This window comes from Podarcis vaucheri (genome assembly GCF_965113315.1).
Source record: "Podarcis vaucheri genome assembly, chromosome: 5".
Taxonomy (NCBI): domain Eukaryota; kingdom Metazoa; phylum Chordata; class Lepidosauria; order Squamata; family Lacertidae; genus Podarcis; species Podarcis vaucheri.
In genome coordinates this window covers 88,446,071-88,468,720 of record NC_138763.1, presented here as the reverse complement: position 1 = coordinate 88,468,720, position 22,650 = coordinate 88,446,071, and the positions used below count along the sequence as shown (strand labels likewise).

General features: G+C 43.0%; 1 protein-coding gene across 3 annotated transcripts in view; it reads left to right on the top strand.

Moving 5' to 3' along the window:
- Positions 1 to 22,650, top strand: part of ADK (adenosine kinase) — a 201,487-nt gene that overhangs the window by 167,221 nt on the left and 11,616 nt on the right. For all 3 annotated transcript variants that reach the window (XM_082223636.1, XM_082223637.1, XM_082223635.1), the window contains exon 10: positions 17,931 to 18,017. In XM_082223636.1, coding sequence (XP_082079762.1) covers positions 17,931 to 18,017 — 87 coding nt within the window. The remainder of the gene's footprint in view (positions 1 to 17,930; positions 18,018 to 22,650) is intronic.

The window sequence follows — 22,650 nt, the reverse complement described above, 5'->3', positions numbered from 1 at the left end:
ATATGCCTGATAAATTCAAGATGGATAGAGAAGTGTATGCCACAGTGTCAGCTCCATAAGCAAACATGATAAATGTTAAGTCGGTTTTGAGCCCAGGGATAAGCTGTTCAGCACACAAGCGTAGCCGAATCTCTTTGCCGTGTTGTTATTCGTGGCAGCCAAATAAATGTCAATAATAAAAGAGAATTAAAGATTTTCATTTCCCAGAGGCAGTCCCTCTAATACGGCTTGATCTTCCATTTCATTTGTAATTCGTTCTTGTGTCAGGACGCAGCCATTCACCAGGCAGTGTGTGACATGAAGTCGTTTAATAATGATTAAGAACATAAAAATGCATGGCCTGTGGGGCAATTCTCCAAAGATATACCAATTTGTTATTATTTCCTCCATACACACTCATACACCCTTCCTCTCCTCTTGAATATGGATCAGCCTCCTCCAGCCCCGCAAACCGTACATTATAAAATGGTTTATGAGAGATGGGCTAATGGCAGTAGGCCCTACTAGCATGCTCATGAAGGTGTGTGCTTTAAGCCACCCAGTTGAGAGAATTTTCTACTCTTTAACAGCAGACAAGTTGCCTTCATAATCTAGCCTTTGTCCTGTGGCTCAAGCAACTTAGATAACAGTGAATGTTTGACTTTGGGAGGATAAAACTGTCATTGAAATTCTACTCAACATTGATCCAGAGCAGATTCCAATGTATAGTTACTCAGAGTAAAAACTTAAACACGTTGCAGGATTCCCCAAAAATAGACCCGAGGCAATTGTATTTCATCCAGCAGAGAAAGGAACTCATTCTAACTAGGTTGACATTAACGTGCTCTACAGATAGATTAGCTAAGACACCATATACAGTGAGGGGGGGAGGAAAGTATTTGATCCCCTGCTAAATTTGCCCGTTTGCCCTCTGACAAAGAAATGACCACATGATTCTAATCTCAGCTCCTTACATACAGTGAAGATACCAGGTAGCCTGACATCTGGCTGGTTGACAGGGGATCAAATACTTATTTCACTCATTATAATGCACATCAATCTCTGACTTTTGTCTTCTGGGTTCCTGGGGGTTTTCCTGTTGTTATTCTGTCTCTCACAGCTACAATAAACCTACCGTTAAAATTATGGACTGGTCATTTCTTCGTCAGAGGGCAAACGGGCAAATTTAGCAGGGGATCAAATACTTTTCCCCCTCACTGTAGAACGTGCGCTACTTCGATTTTGGGTGAGGCCAAGGTTAAGTTGTTCACTGACACACACGGCATTAGAAAGAGATAGCTTGCTGATTTGTTTAAAAATGGTACCCATTGGTCAGTGTGGCAAAACAGTAGGTGGTTTGCTTTTTAATAAGATTTTCAAAGGTACCGAAAAAACATGCTGAAAGTACTGTCTTGAGCAAAGATGTGTCAACTCAACGGATGTATAATTATTCTGGGGCAGCAGACAAATGTGTGGAAAAGCTGTGGTCTTAGGGGGCTTCCTCTCTCCCCCAAAGACAGCCTTCCACCTAAAACTATTAGAATCCAAATATAGTCCTTGTTCTTTCATGCACAGGGCCCTAGTACCGTATTTTTCGCTCCATAGGACGCACCTGACCAAAAGACGCACCAAGTTTTTAGAGCAGGAAAATAAGAAGAAAAAATCCAACTCAAATGTTGTACTAAACTATTTAAAACAGCAAAGTGGGTGGCTCCTGTCCACTTTGCTGCTTTAAAGCGAGCCACAATATATAATGAAGAGAATGGAAAAAGGACAGACATTCCATTATAATGTAGCTGTTTTCATCATCACTGGGAAGTCAGTATTGGCAGCAGTCACAAAAATTAAAATTTGAGCATTTTACTGTTATTAATCAAGAATATTTATAGTCAGGGAGAGAAACCAGGGCTGTGCAAATGAGAAGTGCTTGGAGTATGGAGGAACAGCAAAGAGATCAAATGATTGCGCTCCAGTTCCTAAATCTCTGAAGTTTTCTCAAAACAGGCCTGGTTGTTTTGAAAGGAAGATTCAAAATGGAGTGACTGAGCAAAGAACAGAGGAGGAAAAGAGGGCAGATAAATAGCTTCCATTCAATACCAAGAGAACACAATGTTTTTGGTTTGGTATAGGTGGACTGTACTTGTAAGAATTTGTATAATGAATTATAGAGTTGGAGTGGAATATCAGAGCCTCTTTTCAGCAGTAAAGATTAGCTGCTAGAAACATGGTCCACACACAAACACACAGGATGTCTGGTTATAGTTGCAGTTACAGATAGGTAGCCGTGTTGGTCTGCCATAGTCAAAATAAAAAAATTCCTTCCAGTAGCACCTTAAAGACCAACTAAGTTAGTTCTTGGTATGAGCTTTCGTGTGCATGCACACTTCTTCAGATACAGAGCAGTGTATCTGAAGAAGTGTGCATGCACACAAAAGCTCATACCAAGAACTAAGTTGGTCTTTAAGGTGCTACTGGAAGGAATTTTTTTATTTTGGTTATAGTTGTTTAGTTTAAACTGTTACTGAGCCAGATGCCTGCTCGGTTTTAGCTGAGCTCACTAATACTGAATTGTGGAAATGCTTTGCATGTATTTATGACTATTTCTGCAAAACGGCTACCTGAAGAAATCCCCAAACTTAATATTTTTAAACTTCAAACGGAGCTCAGAATCCGGTTAGGCAATCCTTTGCAGTTGAATTAGGAGGCACTGAGAGAAAGCAATTTGCTGCTCCCCACCCCCCCTCCACCCCAGGATCACACAGCCTTCCCTCTGCTTGCAAACCTTGTCGGAGCTTCAGGGGGAATGCAAACGCTATAGGCAGAGCAGTGTGGCTCCCCCCCCCCCAAAGAGCACCCCAGGAGCGCAGGGCAAAGACGCACAGCCTTCCCTCTGCTTGCAAACCTTGTCGGGGCTTCAGGGGGGATGCAAAAGCTATAGGCAGAGCAGTGTAGCTCCTCCCCCCCTCCACCCCAGGATCACACAGCCTTCCCTCTGCTTGCAAACCTTGTGGGAGCTTCAGGGGGAATGCAAAAGCTATAGGCAGAGCAGTGTGGCTCCCCCCCCAAAAAAAAGCACCCCAGGAGCGCAGGGCAAAGACGCACAGCCTTCCCTCTGCTTGCAAACCTTGTCGGGGCTTCAGGGGAAAGTAAAGGCTGTAGGCAGAGCAGTGTAGCTCCTCCCCCCTCCACCCCAGGATCACACAGCCTTCCCTCTGCTTGCAAACCTTGTCGGAGCTTCAGGGGGAATGCAAAAGCTATAGGCAGAGCAGCGTGGCTCCTCCCCCACCCCCAAAGAGCACCCCAGGAGCGCAGGGCAAAGATGCACAGCCTTCCCGCTGCTTGCAAACGTTGCCGGGGCTTCAGGGGAAAGCGGAGGCAGCCGGCAGAGCACCGTGGCTCCTCCCCCGATCCCCGAAGAGCAGCCCAGCAGCGTAGGGCAACAGCGATTTGGCTCCAGGGACCACACATTCGCTCCATAAGACGCACAGACATTTTCCCTTCCTTTTTAGGAGGAAAAAAGTGCGTCCAATGGTGCGAAAAATACGGTACTTTAAAAGCACAGTTCAAGAGCGGTGCAAGCCTCTCTATCTCATCGAAAGCCTCCCACCTGAACTCAGGATCTCCTTGCAGATTGCTTGAATAAAGCTTTTTCATAATAGATTGTTTGCATGAAAACCTACACTCACACAGGAAGTTACCTGTGTGGGAGAGGAATTTGTGTCAATTTCCCCACCTCAGTGTGGCATCTCTGGTCTCCTGTGAATGTACATAGCAGGGCAGAATTCTCTGATGGTGTTCCACATCACTGTTTACTGCACTGGAGTTAATTTCCTCCAATTTTTTTTTTTTAAATTCACTTGTAGTGATACTCCACCATTAGTTATGGGTAGGGTGAAATCTTACAGCCCAATTGAAGCACACTCACAGAAAACATGTGTATTTATATTATATTTGTATTGTTTCCTAAAATACATATATTTTGTATAGTTGCTCCCAAGGGAAGGGCTCTACTCAACTTCTTATAGCAAATCATTGGAAAAGGATCCAGACTTCTCCCCTTTCTTCAACTCAGATATTCATAGTAATGGTTGACATTCATTGTACCAGAAGACAATGCAGAATCAAATATAGAGAGAGTAATAAAGGGAAAATCCAGATGTGTTGAAATTAGTCAACCCCTGCCATTTACTTTAAGGGAAGTGGGATTGCCTGTACATTTGGGCACTGAAATTAAAGCAGACATATCATGAATTTACCATATCATAAATTTATCAAGTTTCCTTCTTCTTCAGTAATAACAGACTCAGATTTAAAAGCTGACTTCTGTAGCCAGCTTAATGATAGATCAATAATATGTTGCTGTTAACATTTTTTTTTCTTGCAGGATGCAGAAAGATCAATGTCTGTGGTGCCTTAGGTCATGATCAATACTTTTAATAAAACTTCCCCTTTTTTTTACCTTTGTACGCTTTTGCTTTTATTAATGTGCATCTCTTTTGTTTCAGACCATTAATGGTTTTCTGATAATGTCATACTGCCCAAGGTTGAGGCTGGTTTGAATTTAAACCTCTAGTTAACAGTGATTAAATCTGCTGGCATGCCTTACCTTGTAGAAGACATTAGCATTTGAATACAGTTCTGGTATTATTTAAGCTCAAATGTGCATGTGTGTTTTAAGCATTTTGGGAAGGGTAATTTACAAATAAGTGTCTTTATTAAGCAATAATGTTCTTGTTAGTAATGCAACAAACTATTACTGATGCTCTCTCTATTGAGAGCTAGTGCAGATGTTCAGAAAGGGGTGTGGAACAATGCTATTGAGACCATATCATTTCTGAATGTGCATTCTCATGCCAAACATCTGGCTGATTCTTCCCCCTACATTTTAAAGGGATACAGTCTCAGGAGGACTGTAGCACATGCTGCCGCCCCCCCAATGTTTCGATTGCCTCAGTATTTTTCAAACAACCTCTGGCTGATGATGTTTTGCTGCTTTGTTTTTTATAGATTTGAGATATATGGTTAGCATACTTTGGCCGTAGTTAACAATTCTGTCAAGCAAAAGATCCATGCTTTGAAGCCTTAATGTGAAATATTTATGCAGCTTGCTATTATTGCTCCACACAAACATTCAGACAGAAATTGCTTTACCGCCTTTGGGATTTGATCGCTCACATCATAGTCATCCAATTAGACAAAGTGGCCATTGGTTCAGGTCCTTGTGAGTTTACATTAAATAATTTAATATTTAGTTACGGCTGATGCCACCCGAGTCATACATTTTCCGTGTTTGATGATGACAATGATTACACTTCCTAATAGTCCTTTTACAGTCTCATGAAAGCAAAATGAGAACGTTATGTATGGAATGGTTTTTAACTGTTTTCATCTTGGGATATTGTCTTTGCTGGCCTTTGTACAGAAGGTGCTGAGGTTTGGAGGCGGAGGAGCTAGAGCCCTTGGTGACCCTCATAACCATGTATAGGTTTCAAATACAGAGGTACCTCGTGTTAAGTACTTAATTCGTTCCGGAGGTCCGTTCTTAACCTGAAACTGTTCTTAACCTGAAGCACCACTTTAGCTAATGGGGCCTCCTGCTGCCACCGTGCCGCCAGAGCACGATTTCTGTTCTCATCCTGAAGCAAAGTTCTTAACCCGAGATGCTATTTCTGGGTTAGCAGAGTCTGTAACCCGAAGCATATGTAATCTGAAGCGTATGTAACCCGAGGTACCACTGTACAGTGGTACCTCTGGATGCGAACAGGATCCATTCCGGAGCCCTGTTCGCATCCACAGCAGAACACAACCCGCATTCTGGGCGTGCGCAGGTCATGATCTGGCGTGTCTGCGCATGCACGTGATGTCATTTTGAGCGTCTGCACATGCGCAAGCAGTGAAACCCGGAAGTAACCCGTTCTGTTACTTCTGGGTCGTCGCAGAGCGCAACCCGAAAATGCTCCCCCCGAAGCTACTTTAACCCGAGGTATGACTGTACTGCATAGTCTCGATCTGCTTAGAAAAATTACTTGAAAACTTTGGCTAACTTCCATTTTTGATTTGTTGCTATAGCCCTCATCTTGTGACTGGAGTTGAAACAGAATTGTGGGAATCCTTGAATTCTTGCGGAAACAGGGCTTATAAGAAGGACCCGGCAGAGTTGGAGGCAATGTTGTGATCCAGGGGAGGCACAGCTCAAGTCTAAAAGTGGCAGCCAAGAATCTGAAGGGCTAGAAGCAGGAAACAATATAAGCAGATGGTTGCATTCCAGAAGGCAGCAGAAGCCTGGCTGGTGGTATTTTATATGTCTGTAGTGGATCCAGGAGGCTGTCTTCACAATGCAGAGTGCTAACCACTATACGATCACTATACTATCCTTTGATTATTTTTAACAAATGTTACCAGGATTCCTGCAGGTGAGCTTGTGGGCTGACTTAACACCTTAGTCGTGTTTTCTTGGGTACACTTTTTCAAAGCCTCCATTTCAAGCTCTGGCATTGGATAAATACAGCCAAATCGAAGTTTGGCTCTCCCGGACCCAAGTCACACAGTTGCATGTGACATTTCAGGAGCATCACATGTGTCAGGTTTTGGGAGGGAAAGAAATGTGGTTGCTCATGCGCAGGCATGAAAATGCAGAAGTTCATGCTAGTTCCTGTCTATAAAATGGGTGGAATCAGGTGCCTTTGTATTAATTCCCTCTGAATTAATACATTGACTCATGTTTTGTTAATTTTAAGACTTCAGTTGCATTCTATGGCCTTTTAAATGTGTTTGTTGGAGGGGGTTGTTGGTTTATTTTTGCTTGTCTTTTATTATGCATTTTGCGTGCTTATCTTGTATTCTTAGGTTGTGAACACACACACCCACCCGTGATCTTCGGATGAAGGGTGGCATTCAAACAAACAAACAAGCAAAATAAATTGACATTGGGGGGGGGGAGGAACTAGAGTGAATATTTTAGTGAATCATAGTATTCTAAATCCGGCTCCAATATTTGCATGTTAAACCCTAATAAGCCCTGGGCCAAATGTGGTGGATGTTAGAAGTTATTCACACAAAAAAGTAGCAGAATTCAATTTGGATAACAGATATAAAAACTGCAATAAGCTGGTTATTCTCTGCTCTCTCCCTTCGCATTGCCACCTGCTCAGGCAGTTCCATAGTGCTGTTTGCACAATATATTGTTGTCAGTGACAACTGAACAAGAATTCTATAAGCAGTTGGCTATCAAATAGTGGCAAATTTAAAAGCTATGCAAATTGTGCTAGGACAGCCCAGCTTGTTTCAGCCTTCTTTTCTCTATTATCATATCAATTGAGTAAGCTCATACCAGACAAAGCGAGGTTATGGGAACCACCTAGAGCATCACGCACCATTAAACATCAATGCCGCATACATGAACATCTGCAACACCGATTTTATTAACAGGATATAGTAGGAGGGGGATAAACAGCTTTCTTAATCACTTCATTGTAAAAAAAACCCACAAAAAACACCAACCCACAATATCCTAATGCTTGCATTGTTTATCAACAGCAAATTCACCAATAATTGTGTAATTATAGTCAGCTAGATTACAGTACCTATTGCACTCGGTTGGTTTCTGTACGGATCTCTTGAAGTTCCATCTGCAAGCACTTCAGCAAGCAGTAACTACTAATGATATTCCTTTTTACTGCTCCTTGCATTGACAGGTGGGGATGTTTGCTTGCTTTTTACTGTGACTAGTTTGTGGCTCTTGCCAGAGGATTTTGTCTTACTTGCTCAGAACGGTTTAAAAGTTTCAGAATCATTAGAAACTTTACCTGAGGCTTTCAATAACACAAGATTAGCGTATCTAATTGAGCTAGAAATCTGGAAAGAAAATGGGTAGCATACATTCAAAGTATGTGTTACCAAACATAAAACAGTACAGTACAATAAAAAATGCAGAATAAAACTGCAAAACTATAACTGGAATAATAAAGTAGGAGCATGAAGATATTGTTTCAATTAAAAGCAACGCAAGAAGCATCTGACTAAATACTGAAAGCTTTTTGAATTAAAAAGATATTCAGTATAAAGTAGGCCCGCAACTTACAGAGGGGTTTCGTTCTGGGGATTGCACCTAAAGCCAAAATGGTGTATAGCTAAAACTCATTGGGTCCAGTGGTGGTTGCTATTGCCAAAGTTGTTTTTCCTGGAATCCCACCTCCATGCCACTACCAATAAGTCCCATTGTCTTGTGCTTGCTGTCTAATTCCATGTATGAGTAGAACATAGAACAAGACTTCTGAAACTGATCCTAATTAAGTGTTGGGGAAGTTGATTCCTTAGGTGACCTGATTAATGAGCCGGCTTTAAAAGCCAATATTTGTTGTCGTTTAGTCGTGTTCTACTCTTTGTGGCCCCATGGACCAGAGCATGCCAGGCACTCCTGTCATCCACTGCCTCCCGCAAATTCATGTTAGGAGCTTCGAGAACACTGTCCAACCATCTCGTCCTCAGTCGTCCCCTTCTCCTTGTGCCCTCAATCTTTCCCAGCATCAGGGTCAGGGAAAGAGAATTGTACATTTGGCTAATTTATGAACAGAAAGTCGCCTATGCGCTTTTATAATGTGTGGGGTTTTTTGAGGGGGGGTTATTGGTTTTTTAAATTTTGATTATATATTTTGTGGTTTTTTTATTTTGTTCTGTGAACTGCCCTGAGATCTCCGGGTATAGGGCGGTATATAAATTCAGATAGTCATAATCATAATCATAGCTGGATCAATTGTAAATGGAGATGTAAAGTTAATGCAACAATGCCAAGGAAGAGAACTAACAACTTCATTGACCCCTGCTCTTCTCTGAAGAAGCTGGTTCATCAATTGATGTCTTGGTTGCAGCACCAAGGCTGCTAACACAGAATAACAGACTGCTTGATCTGGCTTTGCCGGCATTTGTTTTTTGTGTGAAAAGCCTTCAGCGCTTCCATCTTGGCAGAAAGATTCAAGATGTGCACTTTTTGAAAAACACAACAGTGTTCAGCTGCATGTGGAACGTACTGATGAACGCCGAGCTTACCCAAGTAGCTGTCTCGGCAGTCAGCAGGAATAAAATGGCAACAAAGCCGAAGGATAAAAGAAATGTTGACAGAACAAGGTGAGCCAAAAGATGATAAACACCTGTGGGGGGAAACAGGTGCCAGTATAAATGTGGCGCTTTGTACATGTGGCACCGTGTTGCTTCATCTCCATATCAGAAAGGACAACCTGCCTTCAAAAAAATACATAGCAAGAAGAATCTCTGTTAGAGTTCAGGGTCGTGTCATTAGTTGTTTTAGAAAATTCGCTTTCAAGTGCAGCTGTGAAATTGCAAATAAAGAAATTAAACTTAAAGGCAGTTGGCGAAAGGTAATTCCAGCTAGTCTCTCCTGTAAGACCGTGTTATCTTTATCTCTCCAGGTAGATTTTCATTGGAAGCCGCCCAGAGTGGCTGGGGAAACGCAGCCAGATGGGTGGGGTATAAATAATAATATATTATTATTATTATTATTATTATTATTATTATTATTATTATTAACAGAAACCAGAATCAAAGGCCTAGAAATGCCTACAGGCCCAGCCTCACTCCCAAAGAGAGGTCAAGCCTTAGATAGTTGAATCATTGTGTTAAGTGTGGTGGTTGTCACAGGCAGCAGTTGTTTGGATCCTTAAAGTAGGGTTGAATAACCTGCTCCTATCGCCCCTCACTATTGGCCATGCTGTCTGGGGCTGATGGGAGTTGGAGTCGGACATCTGGAAGGCCACAGGTTCCCATCCTCGCCTACGCTGTTTCTCAAACTTGGGTCTCCAGCTCTTGCTGGACTACAGCTCCCACCATCCCTGACCACTGGTGATGCTAGCTAGGGATGATGGGAGTTGTAGTCCAACAACAGCTGGAGACCCAAGTTTGAGAAACATTGCAATGGTGCGGAATTTCTCAGCTATCCAATTTACTGCAAGGAGGGAGTGCCGTTTTAATCATCTGCCTCCAGCTGGTTCTCAGAAAGCACCACAGAAAACTCTCTGTACGTCACAAGTACACTACAGAAAATTACTTTCAGCATAAATTAACAAGAGGGTTCGTGCCAATGAACCACTGCTGATAGGGGAGGTGAGAAGTCCCCATGTTTGTGTCCTATCATCTCTGTGATTTCAGAAATTGCAGGCAATAACTTGCATCAGAGGACTTTGTCGGGCTGGGCAGTAGGTTTCCCCACAAACGTTTTGCCTATCACTGGCAAAACATATCAACCCTTATTGTAACTCAATAGCTTGTTGACTTGATAATTTGAGTAACACAGAACATTAGGCCAAATACACAGGAACAGTAAATGAAAGGATACAGCTCAATTGATTTCAGCCGATTCCCGCTGCATGAGCGCACACAGATAATGTAGCCCCTTATCTGTACAGTAAATCAATTTCTATTTTCCTCCCTTTGCTCTTCATTCATAACAATTAGTAGCTCCAAGGAGAAAAATGTCCACAGATTTGACAAAGTATTTAGTTTTTGTCCTTTTGCCAGAATGTTCCCAACGTGCTATTTTCCACATATGCATGCTTAAATTTGGAGGGGGGTATTTTAAAAAAAAACACAACAAAACAGATTAATGGGTCAAAAAGGAAAACCTAAAACCAAAATGTAGTTAGATAATAGTGCTGTAAAGCAATGTTTTAAAATAAGGGTAATTTAAAATGACAGGCTATGTCATAAACTTGACTACGTTCTTGAAAAGTGAAAGAGGGATATTTTTAATTTATGCCTTCTAGCCTAGTTGGCTGTTGAATTCATATTGAGCAACATGATGGGTATTTTTATAGTTTTAGGTTTTACTGTAAATTGTTGGGGGAGGGGAGTATCTTACTAAGCCACATTCTGTTTCTTTTATGAGTAGCTTTATCCCAGAGCTATGTTTTTAAAGGTTTGCTGTGCAAAGGCACGATTCAGGAGCTCTTGCTAGAAAATGCCTGTCAAAACTGTGATTATGATAACTAGCATCCTAATGAGTTGTGTTCCATATGTGGGAAATAATCTATAAACTAAATAAACTGTTGCATAATTTATACTAAAATGTGCATATAATTATTTTGAAGGGAGGTAAATCCTATACATTCCAATTACAGCAGCAATTAAGTGAAATCATTTGGATACTAATTAGGTGATCCTAAAAGGATCATAGACTTGTGTACTTAATTATCAAAGGAACAATCAACAACTCATTTAGGATGAATAAATTTATATCATTTGGAGGGTCAGATCCTTCACTGGTTGCTAATGCCACGCTTTCAGAATTAATCCCACTGAGATCAGTGTGATTTACTCCATGTTTTGATGCAGTTGGGAGCTGAATCTAACCCTTAGGGATTAGCAGAAATTTCAAATCTCATTGTACAAGCATCATCTTCTCCTTCATATAGATATAAAAGCTACATGAGTCTTGAGAAAAGCCACTTAGTAAGCAAACCTCTGTTCTTAGAAGCAGGAAAAAAATTAGTAGTCTGCGGAGATCTTAATTAAAGGAAACAGAGTTTACAAAGCCTGAGGGAGGAATTGGTGGAACCAAAAGAAGATTATAACCCTGTAATTTTACTAAACACATCAGTGATAAAATCAGAAATAAGGGTTTAAATGTGTACCTGTAGCAGGGCATGACAGCAGCCGTGTTCAGACAATCAAATCCTGACTTAAAAACCCAATATTTGCAGAAGCTCTGTTCACCTACCTGTAGCATTTGCCTGCTTCATTTGTCTCTTTAGCTGGCAAACAAGTCAGGAAGCCACTTAACCACAGATTTCCATGGCATCCAAATGAGAAACTGGGATGTGTTGGCACTTGAGGGTTTACCCTTACAAAAGTAACTTTCTACATTAGCCCACATTCAGCTATGCTGTAATTTTTATAGGGATATACCATCCAACTTTACGTCTGGAGACCTCAGATGAATTCTTTGCCTTCATCTTAATGGGCAAATTCTAAGCCTCAGCATAGCTGTCAACTTTTCCCTTTTCTTGCGAGGAATCCTATTCGGAATAAGGGAATTTCCCTTTAAAAAAAGGAAATGTTGACAGCTATGAGCCTCAGATCACAGAAAACCACACTGATCTTGGTGGAACTAATTCTGAAAAAGTGGCATTAGAAACTAGAGGAGGATCTGATCCTCCTCCATATGAAATAAATTTATTCATCATAAATTATCTAGGTCTTAATGGTTAAAGGGGAGCTGAGTTACAAGTCAGAATTGCCTGCATTTTAACTATTTCTGATTGTTTGTGGATTTTGTTATACTCTCGTTTCAAAAGGCATAATATATGTGCAGGTATTTTGTCTTTTTTTCTCTCTTTCTGCTGCGGCTGTCTTGATAACCCTATATTGTATTTGATGCTGATGAACGGTAGACCAAATAAACAGAAACTTGTAGTTGTGACTTCTGACTTGAGCGGCCGTGTCAATAGCATGGAGAAGTGGTGTGTTTTGGCAGTTCAGTGGAACAGTTCCAACTCCGATGAAAAGCAAACCTAGTGGGCAAAGATGGACTTTTCCAATATATATTAACTGTTGCTCTTTTAAAAGGTTGTGACACATGGCATCAAAATAAGACCAAGCAACTTGCATGTGCATGCAGGTTTACGAAACTTGTCTCCTATCCCCTGTGGATTTTTCATTCAAGCCTAAAATGACAATCACAAACTTACTTCAAGGATATACAAGTTTTGGGTTGGAAGTTCTGTACACACCTAGGGAGCGCAGAATAGCCCTGTGTCTATTTTGCTGTCAGCCCATGCTGTATAATCCCCCACAACAACCCTGTGACTTAGGTTAGACTGAGAGGCAGTAACTGTCTGAAGTCCCCACCCAATGAGCTTCATGACCCAGTGAGGATTTGAACCCAGATCTCCCAGGTCCTAGGTAGACACTCTAACCCCTACACCTCACACACTGCATGATTAACTCACATTGCATCTATTTTATATGGCTTTTGTGGGCAGGAAGGGAAGTTGCTCTGTTGTTAGATGGCAGTCTTATCAACAGCTATCAGCTAACTTAACTTGTTGTTGTTGTTGTTTAGTCGTTTAGTCGTGTCCGACTCTTCGTGACCCCATGGACCAGAGCACGCCAGGCACTTCTGTCCTCCACTGCCTCCCGCAGTTTGATCAAACTCATGCTAGTAGCTTCAAGAACACCATCCAACCATCTCATTCTCTGTCGTCCCCTTCTCCTTGTGCCCTCCATCTTTCCCAACATCAGGGTCTTTTCCAGGGAGTCCTCTCTTCTCATGAGGTGGCCAAGGTATTGGAGCCTCAGCTTCACGATCTGTCCTTCCAGTGAACACTCAGGGCTGATTTCCTTCAGAATGGAGAGGTTTGATCTTCTTGCAGTCCATGGGACTCTCAAGAGTCTCCTCCAGCACCATAATTCAAAAGCATCAATTCTTCGGCGATCAGCCTTCTTTATGGTCCAGCTCTCACTTCCATACATCACTACTGGGAAAACCATGGCTTTTACTATACGGACCTTTGTTGGCAAGGTGATGTCTCTGCTTTTTAAGATGTTGTCTAGGTTTGCCATCGCCTTTCTCCCAAGGAGCAGGCGTCTTTTAATTTTGTGACTGCTGTCACCATCTGCACTGATCATGGAGCCCAAGAAAGTAAAATCTCTCACTGCTAACTTAACTACCTGTATTTAAAGCATTTATATCCCTCCTTTTAAATGAATTTTCAAAGTGGCTAACAGTAGGAGGTAAGCAGACATCACCGCAAAACCACAACAGAAATTAAAACATAAAAACAGTGAGCTAATTGCAATTTGGTAGTGCCAGTAGCAACAAACCCTGTAAAAAGCTGGGGGGGGGGGGTACTTGATCTATTTTAATCTAAAAATCAGCCTGAGAAGTAGAGCAAATTCCAAAGGCAAAGTGAAATTGGGGGGGGGGGGGTCTGTTTGTCTGAAATGTGTTCATGTGTCAAAAGTAGTTAATTCCCGTAAGGGTTGAGAGATGTTGTGGGACATAAAAGAAGACTCGCGTGAGCTATACCAATAACCATACGGTTTTATCCTAGAGCAAGACATTTGGTGGTCTGTGCTTTTTCCTGTAGGAAAACCTGTCTGTGAAATCTATCTAAATTTCACAATATCTTTTTTCTGCACAAATCCCAAAGTGTCTGGCAGCATGTGCGGCATGCAATATCATGCCTTTGACTGGTTCACATCCTGAATTTATATCCTAACGTAAGCAAGATGGGACCAAACAAAGAAAGTGCTAAATGTAAGCTTTGGGAAATGTGTATCAAAAGGTGGAGATGTTTTCAAGCTTGGTTGGATCCCATTGAAGACAGTGGGAGAAGCATTTGATCATCTTGGGCACTCCTTGAGCACTGCTGAATGGAGAGCAAAAGACGGCAATGCAAATATGTTGTTGCCTTATGTACTGTCACCCTTCCTGTGATAATTTCAGAAGGGAAGGAAATATAGTCCACACAGTTTAATGGACACTTTGCTTTATTGGTATGTTGCATGTTTTAGGGCTCAGATGAAACAGATTCGGGGGTGGAATTCTCACAAAAATTAAGCCTTGGGGCAGGGGAGGAGATGAGCCTGCGTGATGCTGCCTATATTGTTTGATTTCTGGGCCCAATTCAGAGTGTTGTTTTTTTACCCATAAAGCCTTAAACTGCTCAGGACTGCAGTACCTCAAGGATGCTTCTCCCCATATGAACTGATGCAGACCCTGCAACCATCATCTGAGGCCCCTCTTTGTGTGAGGGTAGCAACTTGAGAATGGGCCTTTCCTGCGGTGGCCCCCCTCTTGAGGAATGCTCTCCCCAGGGAAGCTCGCCTGGCGCCTAAAGATATGTAATGAAGGCTCCAGGCAAAAGCATTTCTCAATAACCATTCCAATTAAAATTCTGTGGCCTTTTAAATGTGCTTGTGGGAGGGGGTTTTGTGTTCTCACTTTGGATTTTTATGTCGTGGACCGCTGTGTGATCTTTAGATGAAGGGCAGCATACAAATTAAATGAATAAAATTTGGCCGAATGTTGGGGGGGGGGGTTATGTTCAGTGCCTTTTAAAGCTTCAACCTTTTGGGGATGGCTTGCTTTGTGCAAGGAAGAGAGTAAAAGTAAAGGGACCCCTGACTATTAAGTCCAGTCGTGACCGACTCTGGGGTTGCGGCGCTTTATTGGCCGAGGGAGCCAGCATACAGCTTCCGGGTCATGTGGCCAGCATGACTAAGCCGCTTCTGGTGAACCAGAGCAGCGCACGGAAACGCTGTTTACTTTCCCGCCGGAGCGGTACCTATTTATCTGCTTGCACTTTGACGTGCTTTCGAACTGCTAGGTTGGCAGGAGCAGGGACCGAGCAACGGGAACTCACCCCTTTGCGGGGATTTGAACCGCTGACCTTCTGATCGGCAAACCCTAGGCTCTGTGGTTTAACCCATGGTGCCACCTGCGTCCCTAAGGAAGAGAGTAGCTGGCCCTTAATTTCTACAGAGCGGGACACCAGGGCTGAAATTCACCTTTGAGCCCTGTTATGTGTTTCTGCTCCTTTATCCTAAGGGTCAAACTACATGTAATAGGGGCATTCCATGACTGGAGCTCCTGGAGTCTGTTTATGTTGCAGAGAGCAGGTATAGAGACACCCTGCCCCATCTGCATTAGGGTGCGGTGTGAAGTGAGGAGGAGATCCAAGTCTTTGTCACTATGCTGATTCTTTGCCACTTTGCTTGGAGCAGAGAGAAGAGCCAGGCGGCCCTTGTGTTGCTGCTGAGGCTGACTGGGGCACCAGCCTGTTCAGGACCACTCTCCCTGGTGCATCAACCCAGCTCAGCCCCACGCTCTGGCTAACCCATCTCTTGCAGGCACATACTTCTCATTGTGTGAATTTGCTCCTCACTTGGGCTCGGGAAGAAAATCATGCACTCTCTGTTACAGCCAGTGGCGTAGCGTGGGTTGTCAGCACCCGGGGCAAGGCAAGTAATTTGCGCCCCCTAACCCGTGGATTTGCGCCCCCTAACCCGTGGATTTGCGCCCCTAACCCGTGGATTTGCGCCCCCTAACCCTAACCCCCAGATGTTGCCCCCGGTGCGCCCGGCCCCCCCTGCACCCCCCACGCTACGCCACTGGTTACAGCACTCAAGCACAAAGGGCTGGGAGAGGAAACATAGTGCTGTAGCACTTAGGGGCGCTTCTGGAGGGTTTTCGTTGTTGCTTGTGACATTTGCGGAGGTCTCTGCAGTCTCCCTGCTGCGCCCTTCCTTTCTCATGACTCTTGTAATCACCAGTTCCAGAACACTCTAGAGTTTCCTGACAGTGCTTAGCTGAGATTGCCTCCATACACCCCCCCCCTTACTGACAGCTCACTTCCACCCACATTACTTAAACAAGCGTAACTCGGTGAGCTAACCATCAGTTTGCAAATTTCTGGGTGAGAGACCTGAACTGTGCGTGTGTGTGCGTAATAAACGACATTAATTCATTGGAACTCATTGCTGGTGCTTGCCATTGCGGGTCAATTTTATTCTTTTCTATTGCTGTTCAATTAAAAATATGCAGAAGGCTTGGCCGCTTTTATACATTGGCCTACCCTTCTTAGGTGTATCTGAAGAAGTGTGCATGCACACAAAAGCTCATACCAAGAACTAACTTAGTTGGTCTTTAAGGTGCTACTGGAAGGATTTTTTTTTATTCCTTCTTAGGTGTGTGACCCTTGTGGCCTCCCCTGCTTTAATGGCAATAGTTCAGAGTTAATGCACTGCAAATGGAGGGATATCTACCCCAGCTGACAGACTACCATGTGTATAAAGCTGGGTTACCTTTAATTGATTTATTAGATTAGATTCAGTAAACAGGTACCTGCCGTAATCTGCAGGGGGGGGGGTTGTTGGCAGCTGTCTGTCTCGAGAGACAATGGAGTGTGCCTCCAGGGGTGAAGTCAAACTGCTGTGTTAGCACCAGAGTGACCTCCCCGGGGCATTGTGTACGGAGGTTCTAGGCTGCTCAGCCTCATGGATGTGGTCCAAAGGAAAGCAGAGCACTTTGACACCAGCTTGGCTGCAGGCGTTGCCAGAAGGAGCTGTACAAGGCTCAATCCAGCTTCCTTGCTTGAACTGTTTTACATGATTGCTCTCGATCTCCCTAAACATTTTGACAACTGTGTAGTGTGCTACATCATGCTGCCACATTCCTTATAGTGGTACCTGTGTACATTTTTTAAAAACAAACCAACCCACCAATGAAAGCTCCTATGGTCTCCTGGGAGGGGAGTTGCTTGCTTTCCCCCATCTCATCTGCCTCCCAAAGCACATTTGGTGTATTCCTTCAATGACTGCGAGACAGAACTTGTATAGCCTTCTATGACTCTGGTAATTTACACATTAACAAGGTGGTAATTATGTTTTTATCACATCCTTATGACATTACCCCTGGAAAGCCCTAGCTGATTAATTAGTAGTACGTATTTAATCTGTGACCCCGACACTCCAAAATTATTGCACCCACACATTACAAGTTACACGGAGAATGGTACACAATTTTTAAATCACTTGAAACAGTCGGCTAGCAGAACTGTAATACCGGGGGGCGGGGGGGCGGGGGGAGGACCAAGACTAGGAAATGTTTCCATTAAGACCGTAAAACCAAACCAAACACCTAGGGTCGCTTTTTCTTCAAAACAGATGTTGTTCCAGCGTGTTTCGTCTAGAAAGGCACAAAGGCCATGCTCTTTACTGCTTCTTCGCATGGCCCAGGTTGTTTCAAGCCATCTTTTATTGCATCCGTTGGCTTCCAGAAGCTCTGATCTAATCCATGCTCCAACTGAGATGCTTCGCGAAGCAATTTTTTGGTTATCGGTTCTTATGAGGCGATCCTTCCTTCTTTGCAGCGTATTAATTCTGGATGGTATCAATCGTTTCCTCAGGCATCTTTTTCTTTCTTTCCCCCCTTGTAGAAAATGAAGTAAGAGCCTTCCCGGTCTTAATTAGTGACCAGAGCGAGATCGTGGACACAAACGGAGCTGGTGATGCCTTCGTGGGAGGTACGTGCCATTTGCATTATCCATGTTATTTGGAAGTGCCCCCCCCCTCCATCCTTTATTCGAGAACATGGGCAGGTGGTGGCAGGGTGTTCCTTTCCTGAAGTACAGAATGTCAGATTGTTCTTTTCAAGCTTCCATTTTCCTCCCTAAGATTGTGTTTTAATAGACTGCTAATTCTCCCAGGGAAAAATGTGTTTTGTGGCTTTAAAGATAATGTGCTCCTATGCAACATCCACATTGTTTTCACGAGATTAATTGTATCTGTCAGAATGTTGCATAAACAAGCTGCATCAAATATGTTATGCAGCGTACTCAGAATCCCTCGTGGCTTTAAAATTTTAGCACATTGCTGTTCTTTTAAACAAGTTGTGGTGAATATTAAAGAGTATGTAAATAACCGAGCGTAACGTTTGAACAATTTTTCCCCTCCTGTTCGTCTGGTTCCTAGGCAGTTGATGTGCGAATACAAAAAGACTACAAAGAGTTAAAAAACAAAGGCTAAAAGTCAGAAGGAAAGTCACATCTGCTGCTACTTTTATATCCATTTGCAACCATAATATTTTTTGGCATTGGAGCATTACATCTATATTTTTGTAGCTGTTGTGGTTCAAAATATCTCAACATAAGCCCTAACAAGTTCTCTTGGTTACTGCAATCTCTGGGTCTTGCAATATGTTTTTTGAAGGCTTTCACTACAGTGAGCTTCGAGACATCCTATTGGACCTTTGCTTTTCTCCAAATAGACTTGCAGAGTCTCAGGGCTTGACCTGAAGTTCTTGCGGAGGAAGGACTAGCATCTTGGGGTAAAGGGACAGAGTATTTTTTGCTCTGACTGAGAACTTTTGCTTATTAACTCTGCCCCATCATCAGTCTCTACCCTAAGCCGTTGGGCCCAGTCAGGCTCTAGCCTTTGCATGATCTATGGCACACCATTTTAGACTCAGGGAACCTGACAACTTTTTATTTCAAAAACACCATCCACAGAATTGATTTCTAGAGCAAGCCCTATGAGGCCCAATTCCATGTTATGTTGCACCTATCAATCACTTTCATACAAGGCACATTTTAAGCTGGGAGGATTATCTGCAATACAGTTGTACCTTGGAAGTCGACCAGGATCCGTTCCGGAAGTCCATTCGACTTCCAAAACGTTCAAAAACCAAATCACGGCTTCTGATTTGCTGCAAGAAGCTCCTGCAGCCAAACAGAAGCTGCAGACGCCCTGTCGGACGTTCGGCTTCCAAAAATAGTTTGCAAACCAGAACAGTCACTTCCGGGTTTACGATGTCCGGGAGCCAAAACCTTTGGGAACTAAGCTGTTCAAAAACCAAGGTACGATTGTACTTGGACTAAAACATTTATAGCCTTGCCTTCAGGAAAGTATTGAAAGCAACGAGTTGTTGTTGTTTAATGGGGGCAACCACAGAATAGTAGGGGCCAGACAGAAAAATTGTACCGGAATTCTAGAAAGTTAAGCAAGAAATGGTAGAAATCTGGGAACTTTCTAGTTGGGTTTACTAGGTTTGCAGTGCACAACGTGCGTTTTTAAAGAAATCAATATTTGGCTAAGGGAGGAGAATTGAAGGATGCCGCTAAGACAGAAAGAGGACTTGTGAGCACTGTCCGTTTGTAAAGTGGGGACAAAGAATGCATATTCTCATGCATGGGACAGTTGCATATTCCTGCATTGCAGGAGACTGGACTAAATGATCCTTAGGGTCCCTTCCAACTCTATGATTCTTTGACAGCTCTAGAGGGAATTCTCTGGCTGGCATCATGAGTGAGGGCGATAGAGAGGGTATAGAAAAAAGGCTGCCTCACCTGGAAATATGGCCCTCATTTAACAGCCTAGAAATGCTGTTCGTTGTCACTGATAACCTGGTACAGTGGTACCTCGGGTTAAGTACTTAATTTGTTCTGGAGGTCCGTTCTTAACCTGGAACTGTTCTTAACCTGAGCACCACTTTAGCTAATGGGGCCTCCTGCTGCTGCTGCGCCACAGGAGCACAATTTCTGTTCTCATCCTGAAGCAAAGTACTTAACCCGAGGTACTATTTCTGGGTTAGCAGAGTCTGTAACCTGAAGCGTATGTAACCCGAGGTACCACTATAGTTCAAAAGCACAGAAACATTTAATGGCAAAAATCTTTATTGAGTGCAGAATTAAGACATCTGACTGATCCTCATAAGCACACCAGTATTTAGGAAAAAGCAAAACTCCGAATGTCTTCAGTGACCTTCTTGAGCAGCTTTAACTCAGCTGTATGGCAGATGACATTTCCTTTTTATCAAGACAAACTAAATACGTTGGTAACTGTAAACATTATGCTTCTGTGCATGTGCCAACCCCTTAGTTTGCAAGAGCATCCAAATGTCTGCTGAGCACTGGAAGCAACACGAAGCTTCTGTTTGGAAGTCTTTTGGTCTAAGGAAGATGAACAGAAAAAGAGAGGGACAGCAGGAGGATCTGGCTGGATCAAATAAAAAACAATTGGCTGTGAATAATTCAAAACTGGCTATGGTGACATAGGGCAGTATTTTGAGTGAGGTCTTGGAAGTGAAAATAGAGTTGCCTTGATGAGCAGGGACCATTGCTGTTCTTCAAGGTACAAGTGGCATGGAAGAAGGGGGAAATAACAGGAGTGGCAGCAACTGACTCTGTCTGTGATGGAGGGAACGTGGACATGTACATTACATAGACCCATGAGAATTGCAAAAATGCATTATTATTACTACTACTACTATCCCACATACTCTGAGCGGCTCCCAAAAAATATTAAAAACACAATAAATCATCAAACATTAAGAACTTCCCTAAACAGGGTTGCCTTCAGATGTTTTTAAAAAGTCAGGTAGTTGTTTATTTCCTTGACATCTAATGCAAGGGTGTTCCACAGAGAGGGCGCCACTACCAAGAAGGCCCTCTACCTGGTTCCCTGTAACCTCACTTCTCACAGTGAGGGAACTGCCAGAAGGCCCTTGGAGCTGGATTTCAGTGTCCGGGCTGAATGATGGGGGTGGAGACGCTACTTCAGGTTTACTGGGCCGAGGCCGTTTGGGGCATATCGCATCCCTGCTACCAGGGGCGGAGCAGGCATGGATTCCCAGTGCCAGGGTTAGGAGCAGCTTTTAGCATCTTCTCTACCATTGCCCTTTAGCATTTAGTTTCCATCGCTGTATGAACTGAGGAAGACATTAGGTGCTATTTTGCAGGGAAAGGGTGTGTGAGAAAAAGCTGCCATCAGGACCAACTGAAGCTGTCAAACTATGTGGACCATCGGTCATCTGTAGTGGGGATCAGTTTTGTGTCTCATGGCAAACACACTTTGAACTGGAAGGGAAATACTTTTCCTTCTTTGTTTTTGTTTGTTTACAGAACTTTTGTAGCATAGCTTAATTATAAAATTTCTCTGAAGCTGCTGTTCTCCCAAGTTCACCTCTGCGTGACTGTGCCCTTTTAAGTGCTGAACCCTAGCTTTAGCAAAATCCAGCATTTTGCACAGTTCAGAAGCATGTGCCTTTTCGTTGCCTGTCTTAAAGTGCTCAAACCTTCCCTCTTATTAGTTCCTATATTTCTGCCATAATTTGGTTTCCTGATTCGGGGTATGAGCTCCACATCCTGCCCAGATCAGTGGGATGGCTCTTCTTTCTGTACTGACTGAATAAAAGCTTTTGCTTTCTTTGTCCAGGGGAGCTACACTATCCAGCAGCTATTATTCAGCTGGCAAAGTATGTTGAACCCATGTTGGGAGATCTTTTAAGGTGTGCATCGAAGCCTTAAAGTATGCTTTGAGCTTTTCCAGCAAGATCTTCATTTTCTGCCTTGTTCTCTAGGTTGTAATTTGCACACTGTTGAAAAACACGTTTGGTGTGCCAGAGAGATACATTACTAAAACACATTGCCACTGATGGTGCTTCAGAAGTACATCTTGGTCAAGCTTATAATATCTGCTGCTTCTAGTGGGTCTGTTGTTGTTAACACAACTTCTCTACAGTGTCCTTATGCTTCTTCTGTTTTTCAGCAGCCCTTTCAAATATTATTTATATAAGGGTTTTTCCCCCTTGGATATAATGTCAGAGCCCTGAAATACATCCCTTAAATGTTTGCGTTGCTCTGAGGAACTTCATTATTTATCAGCTGCTAGCTAGCTTTGTGTCATTCATTAAATATATATAGCTTTTTCTGTTCTAAAGATCTTCATGAATGAAGCATGGCAGGGTTGGGGGGTAGCGGAGACCAAAGGATGTTTTAGCTATGGTTTCTTTCCTTCCAAGTGAAGATAAAGTGCGAGAGAGATTAGCTCAACACTGGCGTCTGATTTGACTCTGAGGATCCTCTTATTGCAGCTGTATAAAGCGTTGAAAATAAAATTCAGCCTTTTGACTGACAGCCTGTTTCCCCTGGTATAATAGCTGAACTTTCTGATGAAGCATCTGTCTTGACTTGGAAAGGGCTGGCTGTCATTCCAGCTACCCGCTTATGGCCGTGCTTGGCAATTTGTGTCATTCTTAACCCACCAAGATAAATGCCGTATCTCGAGCCAGGCTTCTCTGAGGCCTCTTGGTCTCTGTAACTGGCCTTCCATAAACTAAATATTGCCAAATTATATGCTTTCGGTGTATTTTTCTCTGTC